Source organism: Dromaius novaehollandiae, chromosome 3 (genome assembly GCF_036370855.1).
Source record: "Dromaius novaehollandiae isolate bDroNov1 chromosome 3, bDroNov1.hap1, whole genome shotgun sequence".
NCBI lineage: Eukaryota > Metazoa > Chordata > Aves > Casuariiformes > Dromaiidae > Dromaius > Dromaius novaehollandiae.
Genome location: NC_088100.1, coordinates 27,974,819 through 27,991,387, shown reverse-complemented (window position 1 = coordinate 27,991,387; position 16,569 = coordinate 27,974,819). Strand labels below are relative to the sequence as shown.

Below are 16,569 nucleotides of genomic sequence, written 5' to 3'. Positions count from 1 at the left end.
AGGCTGAATGAACAGATCGACTCTGGGTCCAAAGGCAGCCTCTCCTCGAGGCACTTCAGCGACCGGACTTTGCCCTACAGCCATCGGACGCTGGACATGGGCACGCTGTGCTCCAACGGCGCCCTCACGTCGTCCAGCGTTTTCGAGCTCCGGAGCCGGGAGGCTAACAAGTTAGACGAAAAGATGATCTTTGATGCGCTCAAGCTGAACAGTGATATAATTCGGACCTCTGGATTACCCAAAGCAAAGTCTCACACCGAAAAGAAAGAGCACAGGCGCTCGTGGAGAATGTTTGTGCCGCCCAATTTCTCTGATTATGCAAATAAAAGCGAATGCTCCTTTGTTGAAAATCCCGATATATCGGATATCGCTAAATCAGGCAAATGCAAATGGGGTACAAATTCTCTTACCTCCGAGGAGGATGATTCTGGTCTGTGCAGCCCTCCGACCGAAAGGGAAGAAAAACAAGATACGCTCTTAGCAGGGGAGCAAATGCAGATAAGAAGTTTGTCTTCTGCAGAAGACATGCAGGCAGCAGGGCAGTTCAGACCATTTTTCCCTGCCCTGTGCAGAGAAGAGCAAACCCCTCTGCTTGCGGGCAGCAGTGGCCCTGTCAGAGAAAGCTGCAGCTTGGCTTTGCGTGACCTGCTCCCCCCTGGGAAAGCAGAACAAAGCAGTCCCCCGCAACGCAAAAGCGAGCAGGAGGAGACTGGCGGGAAGCACTCTCACTTACCAAGCTTGCAAGAGAAAGCTCTCACACATGGAGATCCTCTTCGGGGTGATGGAAAAAGTATTTCCTTCCACAAAAAGGAAGTGGAAAAATTGTATGAAGTCGATGAAAAAATTAAAACACGAGTCACAACAACAGAAGGGGATTACGTGGACAATGCACCTCAGCACGTAGACATCTATTATGCAAATGTTGCTGTAAATACTAGTGACATAGATTTATCAAAATATGAGATTTTCTCTGATCCAGAGGAATCCAGTGTGGCACATACAGACTCAAATGAAATGGTATTTTCTGTTCAACAGCTTGAATTAGGTAATACTGTTAACTGTCCAAAAGCTATCCCAGGGAGAAGTAAAGGCAATAATACCTGGACTACTGGTGTCCAGATAGAAACCTTGGATACAGTCTGCAATGGCCTGTTGTCTAACAAGGTAATTAAAAAAAAAATCCAGAGATCTGTGAAATGCTGTAAAGCAGACTTAAATGTACTTGATAAAGTTTTGTTTAACTTTACAGTTTTGTTATTGTCACAAAAAATTTTATATATTTTTCATTCATTCAGCAGCTGTGGTAATCAGTGTCATTTGCATCGCACACACAAGGTGTCCAAAGTAGGCGAGATGGCCACTTTCGAAAATGAATTAGGGGCAATTTCTGACAGGGGTGATTACTTCCAGCTGCTTGGTGCATGGTTATTTATTGTCCAGATGGTGGCTGTTACTCTTGATTTGGAACGGCTCCACTGTGCATTGATGTTCGTGTTGGGTTTTCACCCTCGCTGTGGCTAAAGGCAATGCCATCCAAGGGCAGTTGTCGCCCATTTATTCAGGTTGAGCAGTCTTACTCGGGAAGGTATAAGCAACAGTATCAGCTTGTTGTGGTTTCCAACGTACGTAAATTAAAGCCTCGCCGCATGTGCTGGAAACCTTCTTTTGCCTTTGCCTGCCAGAAAGTAGGTCTGAAGTTACAGTAGTATTTTACAAGCGCAGGATCTTGCAGTGTTTTGTGAGTGGTGGATGGAGTAAGAAAATAAAATGGGAAGCCTTGTAATAAGTAAAGGGTGTTTGTCAGGTCTGTAATTTTTTTTCTTCCCACTCCGGTTGAAATCTGAGCTATTTCAGGCTTTGTCGCTAAGTTGTTCTGGTAAACTTTAGCCTCAACAATAATTGTAATTTATTTTAAGCTTCTCTTTGCAAAGAATGCATGTGTTTAAAAAGGGCGGATTATGGAAATCAGTCCTCCCTGTGGTAGGACATTGCTTGCGAAAGTTGAGGCTTTATGGAAGAGAAAAGAAGAATTAGTTATTGATTCTGTGTAAAAAGATTATTCTGCCTCCTCCCTACCCTGAAGTCAAGAAAAATGCAAGCCTTCTCCCTTTCCTGGGAGCAGCCAGCTGGTTGCACTCTACACGTTTTGACGTAACCACACTCTTAGAGTTTTCAGTTTTCTTGTCCGTATTAGCAAAGCTCTTAGGTGTGTTTAGTTTATTTTCTCCCCTGTGTTTAGTATATTTGCCCTAGGCTGTAGATTGACTTGTCAAGCTCCAGAAGTGTGCTCTGCCGCCTGAGGTCCGCTGCTCTAGAAGAAATCACTCGCCGTACTGTGTTTGGTGCCAAGAAAGGAGAGTCATCGCTATGTTTGAAGTGATTCCTGCTTTTCAGGATGCTGGGGAAGGTTGCTTTGAACACACCAAATGTACTCCCAAATTGTTACTGAATGCCACTATAGAAATAGAAGGATTTAGGGTCAAAAGTTGAGTGTTCTTTAGCATTGTTTATTCACTGGTTATTTTTCACTGATCTGGGTAATTAATTCACAGGCTTCAGGCCATTTTCTGATCTCATTGATGCTGGTGTCAGTTCAGGCTAATTCAGTTGAATAAAAGTGTGGATTTACATTGCTGTTGCTAATGGCAATAATCGGACTCTGAAAAGCTTAAATACCTGAAAGAGTGTAACAAAGCAAACAGAAAACTGTTCAAACTGCTGTTTGGGTACAGTCAGAGGCCTGGCATTTTGCAAGAATATCCCTCAGATAGAGCAGACATTCCTTCTCTTGGGTGTCTGCTGCCATGCTGTTACAGCAGCATCTCTAGTCCCTCCTCACTTGGTACCATTGCCGTTTTCCTAAAACCTACTCTGAAATATCTCTTCCTTCGCTGCTTCTTCAAAGTTTTGCTTTTGTCCTAATTTGGACATTAGGACAAAGCATTGCTCTGTTGTCTCCCTTGGGGCATTTGGTTTTTTGTCTCTAAAATTTAATGTTGTTTTATCTGTAGGCAACTTATGCTCCTTCTGCACTGTTTTTTGTAGGTTTTATACATAGATAGTTAAACAGATATAGATGTGTTCTGCTGGTCTTGAGGTTTTTTGTTGCTTAGAAATTCTTTTTTCTGTTTATTAACTGTTCTTGACTCTTCTCATCCTTCTTTGGAGCATTGCATAAGGAATCTAGTTTACTTTCCTGATTTTCTGTTCAAGTTCTTTCTCTCCCTCTCCTCCCTCTTCTCCCAAAACTACTCATAGAAATGTACATCAGCCTCCCTCAATGGTGTATTCTGTTCATTCTGTTTAGATTAGGCCTATTTTGTTTAGGTTTATTAATATCTTTCTGGAAGTTGCTCACAAAGTGTGGTTTCCTTTCTTGTAGATACCAGTTTTCAGCATTTTATGTTGCATACTGTGAGGTAAACATCAGAGTTTCTTGTGCTCTTTATGTTAGCAGATATAACATTTCATGTGTGTCTTGGTTTCCCCAATGCAGGTATTCCAGAAAGAAGAAATTGAACCACTGCAAGTAAAACAACAGGAGGTAAATTGGTTAGGTCAAGGCCTTATTCAAAGCGCTGCTAAAAGTACCAACACAGAGAACCTTGAACATGACCTTGAAGATGTTAACACCCGATGGAAGACTCTTAATAAGAAGGTTATTATTTTGTATGCTGTTCTGCTTTTGTCTTGTTTTGCATTTTGATTATTTGTTTACTGCCATCTTTCAAAATACAGGAAATTAAATAGTAAGGGTATGAATTTTGTTATTTTACACAACAACTTTTTTGACAATTTTAAGGATAAGATTTCTATCACTAGTTGCTGAAGGTATTGCTGTCATTTATAAGGTTTTGTCAAGCTTTCTGTATGTCTGTCCTGTTTTTTTATTCAGGAAAGATTCCCCTGGGACTATATGTTCCTTTCTGCTTAAGCAGAGCGGGGAGAGGTTTTGATAACCCAGTGAACGAGGCTGGAGCTGGTACACACTGATGGGAAGGGGAGCTGTTATTTGTGGTCAGCCACTTTTAAGGAGTTCCTCTTCACCCTTTCTTTGCACATTTTTTCACTCTGTTATGTTTGTATATGCAGAGAGTACTATATACTGAGCAGTACTCGACGCAGGGATGCGGCCCAGCTTTGTGTGACTAGTGGCACGTTTCCGTTACAGCACCTTAAGGATTATAGTGCCTGAGACATCAGAAGGTGCCACTGCTTTGGACCGGCTGTAGTTGTTTTTCTATGCTGTGAATAGTTCTTTTCCAGCGGTGGCTGCTGTTGGAAATGGTAACAGTTAGAGGCAGAAACAGTGCCCGTTTTCATCAGCTCCGTCTTCCAGAAGGGGTGATGCAGCAGAACAACAGAGACTTGTGATGCACCTATTTGTCCTTTTCTTTCCTATCTCTTCTTCCCTATGAGGGGATTATTGTCCTTTAATAAGAACTGCTACTTTGGATTCCTGGCTCAATCTTTTCACAAGGAAAATAAAAACTGTTTAAGACCCACATTTTATCAGCATACGTTGTGATACTGTAACTATACAAGACAGGCGTATCTCTTCTAATTGAATGCTAGTGCCATCTAATTTACTGGGAGTTAACCACCTCTTCTCATTGAATGACCATAGTCCGAAAACATTAATGCTAAATTAATGCTAAATGCCATAGTGCTGTAATCAGTAACTATGAAATTGAAGGTATATATTGATGATAATTGCCAGGCATTCAAATGGCAGGTCTGCAGATCTTGGCTGCTTATTTTGCAGAAATTTGAAAATAGGTAAGTACAGTCAGATACTCTACTTTCCTTCAGGTTGCCCAGCGTGCTGCACAATTGCAGGAAGCCCTCCTTCACTGTGGGAGGTTTCAGGATGCCCTTGAATCTCTGCTTAGCTGGCTCATTGATACAGAAGACCTCGTGGCTAATCAGAAGCCACCATCTGCTGAATTTAAAGTTGTGAAGGCCCAAATACAAGAACAGAAAGTAAGTGAAACGTGTTCAGAATTTCACTCAACTGCAGTAATGGTAATGAATTCCCACTCTTTGTCACAGCATAAAGTCTGTTTAGATGCATTGTATTACATTCAAGGGTACCGAGATCTTTAAAGCAGCCATCCATTCTCTCTTCTAGAGCCTGTCCAGTGTTGGGAGAAGTGCTCATCTTCTGGGAACATGCAAAAGAGTGTGACGCTGTGCGGTCTGAGCTCTAATTAGAGTTATTAGCACTATCTGGAAAGAAATGTTAAAGGTCCATTAGAAAAAGAAAAGGGATAAAACACAGTATTTGGCCCTTTGGACAGTAGGAAAAAAGAAGTAATAAGTTTTTCTTTGCAATAATGTTACTACAAAATGCACTGAATACTTCAAATGGTGGGACTCCTGCAATGGGTGTTAATTGTAACTTTTTCCCCTATATGTTCACTCTTAGGGGTTGCCATACATCTTCACAGAAACCAAGTAGGTCATTTTGGAAATGGGGGCTTGGTGAATCTTGGCTATTTTTTCATTTGTTTGGTTGGCTGTTTTTGGTCTCTTATTTGGTTAACATTATTATTACTTTCCTCACAGTATAAGCCTTGATATTTCTTTGCTTTATCAGGCATTCAAGAAGTCTGGCTCCTTCTGGTTTTTGCACTTGTACTGTTACAGTGTGTCTTAGTAACTTGGTGTCTGATTGCTTTCTCTCTAGCTTCTCCAGAGGTTGCTGGATGACCGCAAGCCCACTGTTGAGGTAATCAAGCGTGAAGGGGAGAAAATTGCAGAGTCAGCAGAACCTGCTGATAAAGTGAAAATCTTGAAGCAGTTGAGTTTCCTGGATAGTCGATGGGATGCGTTGCTCAGTAAAGCTGAAACAAGGTATTTGAAATTCTTGCATAGCTTTGAAAAATGTGCACATATCAGGTGACAGAGGGTTAAAAGCAGCATGTGGAACTCCGTAATGTGAAATCTTGTAAGAAATATCATTCTTGTTGCCACATTACATTATTTCACCTTGATGTTGATAGAGTAGGTATTCTGAAGGAAAAGCGTAGAGAAAAAATCTTTAAGATGCGACAATCTGCCAGTATCTTTTGAACTTTTTGTCAGTATTATTTCATTAGAATGCAAGTGTCTTGATGGAAGAACTATGTCTTCTGTTTTGCATAAAAGCAAGTGTGAATTTAACACTTGATAAATAATAACGATGTCCCCTTGGGAGTTTAAAATCCTGACATGATGCTTCAAAGAGGAAACATTGAACTCTTCTTCCTTTTTTCTGTTCAACATCATCCATATAATTAGTTTGCAGAAATTATTGGTCCTCACACTTTCATTGGCTGATCTGCTTATGCCGGATGCTGGGCTCCCGAAGTTCTCAAGAAGATAAAGAGCCATCAAAGTGCTTAAATACACCCTAGCAAGTCTCCTAAAGCGATTGCAGTCCAATTCAAGTTCCAGGAAAAAAAAGTTCAAAAACATGCACACAAGATCTGTGTATACACACATTTAGATATTTTGAGAGTTGTTAATGTGTAAAATAACTGGAAAGCTATGAATCATAGAAGTGTCTTTGAAGAAAGAGTTGAAAGGGCTTTGCTGAAGGTGAGTATTTTTGGGGTGGGGATTTGAAAAGGGACAGCATTGTTCGGAAGAGAAAGGAGGAGAGGAACATACATAAGGGATGGCCTAGAGAAGACATATAACTGAGAATGAGAAATTACTTTGAAGGCTGAAGCAAGGGAGTTTAAGTGGACAGGGAAGTATTCCAGTGTACAAGTCAGTGGATTGGTATTTGGGCATTTAGGCTTTGAAATTGCCGCTATTGACTTCCACTTCTTCTGATAGCCTCTTTCTGTTTTCTTTACTCTAAACCTCTTCTGTTCATTCATATTATTAATAATGTGATTATTTAATTAGTAGAGTCAACCACTAATAGACTTTTTTTTTTTTAGGAATCTGACTCATTAGCTGGGGAAATGCTAATGTCATGTTTAATTTAATAATATTCTCCCAGTCTGGTGATATTTAATTGAAAATCAAATTACAACTTTTTCCAAGCCATCTGTTAGCTGCAAGCTTGTCTCCATTTTTCTTTGACTGGACTCTAGAAATGAAGAAGGGATCTGAGGATGATTTTGAAAACTATGTAGTGTACTTCACTGAGCACTTCATGGCTATGTATGCCAAGTCTGTCATGTCTCCCTTGTTGATAAGCCTTGGGAAGCATGTATAAGCATAGCCTTTATCTGAAATGAGATCCCCAGTCGTAAGACAGTATTCTGATGTTTTTCACATAGGACAAATCTCTCTTAAAACAGCCTGCCTGGGTGAAATTTGTTCAGGAGTGGCTGTAGAGAAAACTTTTCCTCCAGTCAAGAACTGCCTCTGAAATGTAATGATCTGGAAGAGGAATCTTTCAGATAACACTTTTTTATTTTGGAGGTCAAGTCTCTGGACTTTATTAACATTGTCTCACTAATGTCATTGAGAGCTCTTGCCTAGAACAAGAGATGCAAAAGTAGACCCAGATAGATATGTTCGCATCATTGAACAAATGTTTAAAGATATTTTACAGTGCCAAGGAAGCATGACAATATGTTCTGGTTCAGTAAAGTCTTTGCCTAACTTTAAAACGTACATAGTAGTCAAGGGGATGCAACTGTATGCCTAAAGAGAGCTAGAAACTCGAGCACTTTCCTAACTGAGTAGAAACCCATGTTTTGCTGAACTGAGTGCTAGATTATTTTTAACAAAAAGATATTATTTATATTTGCAAAACTTACATGCTGCCTACAAGAGTTTCAAATAGTTGGCTTTGGAGGTGTTTTTTTCTTTATTTGGTTGTTACTTTACCTTGTTTTTCATTGTTTATAGTGGATATATTTCTATTTCATTTTGTGATTGGTTCCCATAATCATACAGAATTTTTGTTATTTGCAAAGGATTCAAGGTTTTCGAGGCCTTTTTTTTTTTTTTTTGACTGTTTCACACTTCATCGCATTTTATCACACTTTATCTTGGTGTGTTTCTAGGAATCGTCAGTTGGAAGGTATCTCCGTGGTGGCACAGCAGTTCCATGAAACTCTGGAACCGCTGGCCGAGTGGCTGACTGCCACTGAGAAAAGGCTTGCAAATGCTGAACCAATTGGAACACAGGCCTCCAAACTCCAACAGCAGATTGCTCAGCATAAAGTAAGACATAGGCCACGTGTTCACTTATGTTATTCTTTTCAAACATGTAAAGCACAACACAACTGGGAAAGCTGTTAAGGTGTACCTTTGTTTTACCTTTTTTTTTTTTTTTGGCTGTATTTTGAGTTTTATATAATTGCATTTATAATTGGCAATATGTCTTTTTTCTTTTGGTTGTTATTTAGCTTCACTTATTTCTTTTATGTTTTTCTGCTTTTCTTTTCCATTATTCTTCATTACTTAAAAAAAATATAGGCCCTAGAAGATGACGTCCTAGCTCACAATAAGAGTTTACACCAGGCTGTTAGCATTGGTCAGTCTCTAAAAACTATGAGCTCCAGGGAAGATAAAGATATGGTGCAGGAAAAGCTAGATTGTTCCCAAGCCCGATACATTGAGATTGAAGAGAAGAGCAACAGCAGGTCTGAGCTTCTCCAGCAAGCTTACTGCAATGCTCAGATTTTTGGGGAGGATGAAGTTGAATTGATGAACTGGCTGAATGAAGTCCATGATAAACTGAGCAAACTGTCAGTCCAAGATTACAACACAGACTTGCTTGAGAAACAGCACTCTGAACTACTGGTATTTTCATTTCTTTTCATCTTTATTATTTAATTTTATTTTTGTATTTCATTTATATATCCGTATTTCATTTATTTTTCATTAATATATTTTGTTTGAAAGAGCAATAACTAATTCAAAGTAAAAATAATATGATTTATTTTATCTGTGCTTACTCAAATGGTATTTTCTTTTAGGAACTTCAAGAAGAGATTCTTCTTAGAAAACAAAATGTCGATCTGGCTATACAAAATGGCTTAGAGCTCCTCAAGCAAACAACAGGTGAGAGCTTTTAGGAAACTATGATTCATCAGGCTTTTTTCTCATACTTACAAGTGCTTATAAAAAATTAAACTGAAAATTAAACTGAAACTTTGAACATATTAGTCCTTACTGCCTGGTTAAAGGAGTTGTAGTTGTTTATTTTAGTAAAGGTTTGAGGTCAAGGTATGTTGTTTTGGGCCAAATTTACTGTTAATATAAGTGAACAACATGCCATTAAAGTCCATTTAAGCCTGAAAAAAAATTGGCCCTTGAATTCTGTATTATTTTTAGTGGAAAATTATTTTAGTGAACCTGCATTCCATTCCTAATAGCAAGTAATGGACGTTACTCATAATAGAGGGCTTTTTGGCAGTGGACACAGTCAGTTCCCTGGAGACATCCACAGATGAACGAGATATTAGACTACCTTTTACTGCAAGAGGAAAGCTTTATCCTCTAGATTGGCGCTAATACTATGGGAAAACTTGCATTCTGATTGTACATGTCTGTTCTGTAGATCAGCAGCTGTCCAAATTTTCCAGTATTTTTTAACTTTGAACTCTTTAAGACATGCATATGGTTGGGGGCGGAGAATCCTTTTCAGTTACAAAATGACATTATGTTTTGTAATGAAACCTGAATATATACTAGTAAATTTCAGGAGCTTATTTTTATTTTGGCATTTGAATTGTGTTTCTAATAATTACTAAAGAGGGTGTACAGTTCAAAGAACAATTTAAAATATTACTTTAAAGAAAACCCAGTTAGTATTTTGTTGATTTTTTTTCTTTGCACTTTCAGTAGCCCTTTTATAATCTGCTTTTGCCTTTATCAGAAGTACTGTGAATTTAAGGATTATTTTTTAAAAAATAATATTTATGTTAAATTTAGGGTCTTAGTCCTTACTTTTTGAACATTTAGTAGAGTAAAAGACAGGACTGGGGGACTGGGTTTTTTTTTTAACTAAATACTGAAGCAGCTCTAATAAGTGGGCGTTTTTTGTTTGGCTGGGTTTTTTGCTTTTAAATACTTGTGTTCACAGGAAATAACATCCTTCTGATATTTTAGGTGATGAGGTTGTAATAATTCAAGATAAACTGGAAGGCATTAAAGCGAGGTACAAAGATATTACAAAATTGAGCTCTGATGTATCCAAGACCCTAGAGCAGGCTCTGCAGCTAGCAGGTCAGCTACACTCAACCCATGAGGAGCTCTGCAAATGGCTTGACAAAGTGGAAGTGGAGTTACTCTCGTACGAAATTCAAATACCAAAGGGTGAAGAATTAAGCCAGGCACAAGAAAGACAAAAAGTATGTTTTGGAATCCGTGATTTATTTATTGCTGTATAATTCAGCTAGGTTTTCTGTTAACTTCTGTTTGACAGGAAGTTGTTTTGTGAATAACTAATTTTAGCGTCAGATCATTTGACTAAATGTAACAGTGGTTAAGAATCAAACTCACTTTCCAGAGTCATCTGGTATGATCGCTTATGAAATTGGTCTGGGGGTTATTTTTAGCACAAGAGAAGCACAACGTTTCCTTTTTATTCAGGCAACTACCTAATCCTGGGAAAATTCTTAAATTGTCAAACAAAATTATTTCCGTTCTGCAGTTATGACATGAATGGAATACTGTAAAGTGTAAAAAGAGTCAGCATTTAATGTATATTACTAATACTGTTTAATAATAAATATTTATTTCAAAAGAAAAAAATGTAGTATAAGCTGGATCGTAAGGATGAAGTTGGAAAAAAAAGCTAAATAAAAAAAATTTCCATTAAATTTCTGATATGTATAAAAAGAAAAGAAATAAACCAGGGTTTCCTTAAAAAATAAAAAGTGATTCTTGAAGGATTGTGTAATGATTTGATTGAAATTTAATCCAGTCATTGTTCATTTAAGAAAGCACTTGAATTTAGCATATTCTGTTTTATTGCACGCCTGATGTCACTTGCTGATGATTTTGTTCTTTATGGAATTGCAGGTTGTAACGACCATGTGTTAGCTTTCTTTCCTGTGGTTGTTTGATTAGATACTAACAACTCTTCTAAAATTCTAGAGAATTTCAGACTGTCGTATTGACTGGAGAGATGTATTTAAGATATATGCAGTAGAAAATTTTTCTTCAGGAATCACCTGCTTTCCTGTCAAACAGCTTATAATATCAAAAGCTAATGCAACTGAGCTGAAAATAAGTGCACCGATTTATTCCTTTGGCTTGCTTGGAAAACGTTTCAGCTCTTGACTCATGGAGTAGTTGAAAGAATAAAGAACATGTGCAAGCTGTGTGTGTTCAGCTCATATGCTGGCATGTTTACTTTAAATGGCCTTTTTCAGGAACTGAAGAAAGAAGCAAAGAACAACAAAGGCTTGTTGGATACTCTGAATGAAGTCAGCAGTGCCTTCCTGGAACTGGTGCCATGGAGGGCCAGAGAGGGGCTCGACAAGATGATAACAGAGGACAACGAACGGTACCGATTAGTGAGCGACACTATCTCTCAGAAGGTGGATGAGATTGATGCTGCCATCCTGAGATCCCAGCAGGTACTGAAAACTGTATTCTCTGGGCAATAAAAAGTTGTCTCTGGCAACGTATACCTGAACAAAAGGTGTCTTTTGGTAATGTTGCAAACATTTGTTACGCTTGAGCAACAGGAGAGCTGTTGGGATGGACTGTGGCTTGCTGTTAGACATGAATGGCAGCACACAGCTAATCAGTACATTGTTGTAGTCATCTGCCTTTTTGTTGACACAAACCTCAGTCTTGTAGCTAAAATGGCTGTAACTATCGCGTGGTGACTTAAGTGGCGATTTATGTGAGTAAGAATTGAATGGTCCTTATCTTTCACAGATTTTGTTGTCTAAGTAAAATATAGTCCAGATTCCCAGCTGCTTTTACCGAATGAAACATTGAAACCACTAGTGTTACCACACCTTTTAGCATGAGCTGATTGTCTAGCTCCTTTGTACTTTCCACAATTAAAAGTTGGATCACGTTCAAACTGTGCTGAAGAACTGAAATAACAGTTGCTTGTATTCGTATCCACGATACTTTTCTTCTTGGGATGCAAAAATTCAGTTATTAAATATGTGAAGGTTTCTAAACGTATACATACACACACACAGAGGTATATATATGGGTATACTTTGAGAACTTGTACTCTCATTTCATCACTAAATAGTCCTGTATTTAAGCTCTATGTTTATAATGCAACATGGAGACACAGTTTTCCAGTGCCTGCCTACAGTTCGGGCATAAAAATATCAGTGGAGATTTTTGTTTCTGCTAATAGTTCCCATAAACAGCTATAATGAGACAAGCAGAAAGCACCTATGACACTGACTAAAGATGACTATAAGAGGCTGGCAGTAACTCAGATCTGCTTATAACTGAGGTTAAAAATAACTTAATGTTTAACTTTTTAAGGGGTTTGCTATGAATATCTTGTCTCATTAAGTGAATCCTTAAAAATGATGGGTTATTTTCTAGTAAGCGATAAGGCAAGATAGGAGAGTATATGTTGGCTCTCCTTCAACTTTTCCCAATTACTTAGGTTACAAGGTTGCATCCCCAGGCACAGCTTCAACAGGTTCGAGTCCTGGGATGCATGTCCCAAAGCTACTGCTCCGCTGGTTAATGTTACAAGGGCACGTTGCTCGGTAGCTCTGCATATCCCTAGCTTTCACTTCAGCTCTACACAGACCACCATGGTATGCTCCTGTACGCTATATCCCATGATGAATACCAAGCAGCTTAACACATTTCCAATGTAGGATAAGCTGCTTTGCATTTAGCTCAAAAAAAAAGAGCATACAAAAAAAATTTTTGGAGAAGCTAATGCTTTATAAGCTTATCCTGCGGCAACTGGTTGAAGTGCCTGTACTACTGATGATTTTTGGGTAGAGGCCAAAGCCACCAGGAATGTTCGGGTTCCATGGCAGTAGTGTGGGTTTTGTAATGGACATTACTGGGCCAAGGTGACAAATGTAGTAAGGTATATGCCGCGGTAAGAATATGGTCTCATGTTGAGAACAGAAGCTTGAAAGCATAATATATTAATGTGATGTCCTGTTTTTTGCTACCTGGGCAAAATGCTCCTAGGCCTATAGAATTATCCTAGGGATTAATTCACCTACATATGTTTTTATCTTCATTTCTCAATGTTGAAGGTACTGATCAATGTCTTCCCTTAGTTCAAGGAATGCTATGTAGAGACAGAGGTCATATCCTACAGTTGGCTTACAGGCTGTTCTTCACTCGAAGGCAGCCCAGGGAGTGCTTTACAGTGTTCACAGAGGAAATCACAGTGTCATCAGATTCACAAATCTCAGCCTTTCCTGGTTACAAGAAAAAGCGCCACAGTGAACTGTGGTCATTTAAACTGGGTAGGAGCAAATCAACGATGTCATAGTGACTCCAGTGAAGTTCAGGGCTCATAAATAACTCGGTCATGCATCATGGCAATAAAATACATTGAATTGCTGATGCAGGGAATACCAATTTTGCATTTTTTATTCCTTAATGTATTATATGTGCACATCACAACTTAGAAATCCTGTTTCCTCAGTAAATGCAGTTTAGAGATCTATCCTACTTCAGTGCTGCAGAACTTAGAAGTTTCATTGCCATGCCTTGATTTTGTTATTTCCATTAAATTTTTGTCCAGTATTATTTATATACCCATGATTATGTGATATCAGGAAGTCATGTTGCAGTTAATTTGTGCATCTAGCATATTTGGCATCATCTTATTCGTCTCATTTGCTTGAGTTATGACTCAATAGATGGACTTCAGAAGAACTTGGTTGTGAAACGTTCTCATACAATTCCTAAGGTCAGAATTTAAATACCACTGATGCATGTGTTTGATAGTAATGTTACAGTACTGATTGATTCAGAACATACCTTTCTGTTAGGAAGTCACAATATTTAGGACAAAACTTGCGTTCTGTATTACTTTAAATGAGAAATGACATCTAGTGGAAAAGAATGTTTGTGCTCTGTTTCATGTAACAAATGGATTAAATAAGTCTGATAAAGACTGACTCATAAAGAATGAAATCTCCAAATTGCTTCTTTTATTTTAGTGTGACTCATAATTAACCATTAAGAGATGATTGATTTAGTGGCTGAAGCAAGCTCCAGCTATGTTACAGGAACAAGGCCGTCATGGGTCTGCAGCCTGAAATGCACAGGCCATCAGATCTAAAAGACAAGAGGGACCAAGTGTCATCAGAAAGAGACTTGTGAGGACAGTATAGTTGTCAGTAAGATACGTAATAGGTTCCGACATAATACATCGTGATGGACTTTCAGAATAACTCAGAGCCATATTAACGTTCAGCTAGTTGCAGCTGAGGTCAGAGATTAAAAAATAATAGTTTTTAATAGTTTCCATTATGAGTATTTTCTGCATCTGAACTTCCCACATAATATTTTGCTTTGGCTTAAACTCCAAACTACCCCCATTCAGTGCTGCTATGTATGTGGGCTAAGATGCATACCTGTAACTTGAGCAGAAGAGAGAACATTATATATATATAATTTTTATTTACTCTTACTTTTCAGAAGAATTGGATCCTTTTGTACTTCTTTTCTCATGCTGTCCTTTACAAATTAGTAAGGAACAGATCCTCCAAATCAGAAGTGCTCTAAGGTAGTTTTTGAGACACCTAAGTATTGACTAATGGTAATCAAAAGTCGATCCTTTAAGGAAAGGACTGGCTGTACCGAAATGCTCAGAGGTATTTCGCATTTAATCCGTGGTCTAGGTTTTGAATGAAATCCTGTCTTTTCTGAAGTCAGTGAGGTTTTTTCACTGACTTCAACTAAACTGTGATTTTTTCACTTTTATCATTTAATATCAAAGCAGCTTTTCTGATTAAAAGGATAATTTCACACAACTATTTCTTAGGGTAATTACAACAGTAGCAGTAAAAATAAACATAATCGGGAGATGGAAAAGACATGTGAAGGTTGCATAAGATCAAAATAAACAGTCTAGTAAAATTCTAAAATTGTAACCCTTTTGCTTTTCTTATGATGTCTGCTAGAGAGGTGTAGGCTGTGGAAAAATATATTATACTTCTGCATCTTTCTGTTCCTGCTTTGTCAGGCTTATGAACTGAGTTGATGGTATTAAATCCCTCAAAACATTCTGGACTCTGTGTTTAATTTACATAAAAACCTCATACGGAAAGTGAACTGCTATCTTTAACAATTCAAAAGTATGCTTTTTAATTGTCTTAGAAAATTTTGAAACGGTCATTCTAATTTCATATCTGTAGAATTGCTGAACTTATTAATGTCTCCCTCATTTAGTTTGATCAAGCGGCTGATGCTGAATTAGCCTGGATTGCAGAAACAGAAAAGAAACTGATGTCTCTGAGTGATATTAGGCTTGAGCAAGACCAGACCACTGCTCAGCTACAAGTTCAAAAGGTAAGAGAGATGCATTTCCAACTGTCGTGTTAATTATTGGCCAGCACACTCTACATCTAGAAAGTGTACTGGCATGATTTAATTTTCAGTCCATCATAATGCACTTCAAAATATAGTTTTTGCTTCATGTACTGAATTTTTTATCGCTGACCAGTTTTTATTGTGTTTCAAGGCATTTACCATGGAGATTTTGAAGCACAAAGATACTATAGATGAACTTGTAAAATCTGGGGATAGGATTATGAACACATGCACTGAAGAAGAGAAACAGACCATGAAGGTAAAGTTCTATAAATCACAGCTACAGTGGTGGATCTGAAGATAATATATAAAGTAGAAGGATTCCTATAGTATATCATTTTACATATTAGCGAAAAAGCGTTGATTACAGACACTTCTAGTCTGAGGTTCATAATACTAGAGGAAATGTTGTTGTTTATCTCTGCTGCTTCTTCAGGGCATTCAAAGAGCAAGCACTGAGTACTTCCTTTGTTGTCTGGCACTAATCTGAAGCCTGAATTGTCATCTTCATCCACTGTAAACAGTATTTTAGCCAATGAGATTATTTGAGTGAATAAGGTTTAGTAATCTGGGGTGGCGTGTGTGGAATCTGGTTATCTTCCTCATTTCTCTGGGATCTGTGAAGCTCTGGGCATATGTACTTCTGTACCTGCCCCATGGCTGTGCACCTCAGTGTGAATCTATAGTTTCATTTCTGCTGATTTTAATTTGGGCCTTCTTTACAGAAATTATTCCATCCTCTTGACTAGCACAGCCCAGAATGCCGGGCATTCTGGTGCCTATGCTTCTGTATATATAGAGGGCCTGAGGTTGGGAGCTGAGATGTGTGTGCGCGCGTGTGTGTGTGCATGTATGTGTGCGTGTGTACATATATGTATATCCATATATATATCCACATATTCATATATATATATCCATATGTATGTATATATGGATGGATTAATGGTAGATACACGCATACACACACACACACACACACACACACACACACACACACACACACACACACACACACACACACATATATAAAAGTGGATTTTTCTTATTGGCATTTAAGAACGTTGTTCACAAGGTTACGGTTAACCTGGGTATATGTACATTGTGTTACTT

The 16,569-nt window shown here is 38.2% G+C and overlaps 1 protein-coding gene across 17 annotated transcripts in view; it reads left to right on the top strand.

The window, feature by feature from the left end:
* Positions 1 to 16,569, top strand: part of LOC112996840 (dystonin) — a 306,620-nt gene that overhangs the window by 233,976 nt on the left and 56,075 nt on the right. For 14 of the 17 annotated variants that reach the window (XM_064508599.1, XM_064508595.1, XM_064508598.1 and 11 more), the window contains 10 exons: positions 3,497 to 3,658; positions 4,813 to 4,983; positions 5,690 to 5,856; positions 8,013 to 8,172; positions 8,428 to 8,754; positions 8,931 to 9,015; positions 10,066 to 10,307; positions 11,334 to 11,540; positions 15,319 to 15,438; positions 15,611 to 15,718. In XM_064508599.1, coding sequence (XP_064364669.1) covers positions 3,497 to 3,658; positions 4,813 to 4,983; positions 5,690 to 5,856; positions 8,013 to 8,172; positions 8,428 to 8,754; positions 8,931 to 9,015; positions 10,066 to 10,307; positions 11,334 to 11,540; positions 15,319 to 15,438; positions 15,611 to 15,718 — 1,749 coding nt within the window. The remainder of the gene's footprint in view (positions 1 to 3,496; positions 3,659 to 4,812; positions 4,984 to 5,689; positions 5,857 to 8,012; positions 8,173 to 8,427; positions 8,755 to 8,930; positions 9,016 to 10,065; positions 10,308 to 11,333; positions 11,541 to 15,318; positions 15,439 to 15,610; positions 15,719 to 16,569) is intronic. The other 3 variants (XM_064508610.1, XM_064508602.1, XM_064508608.1) reach the window with 1 other exon arrangement.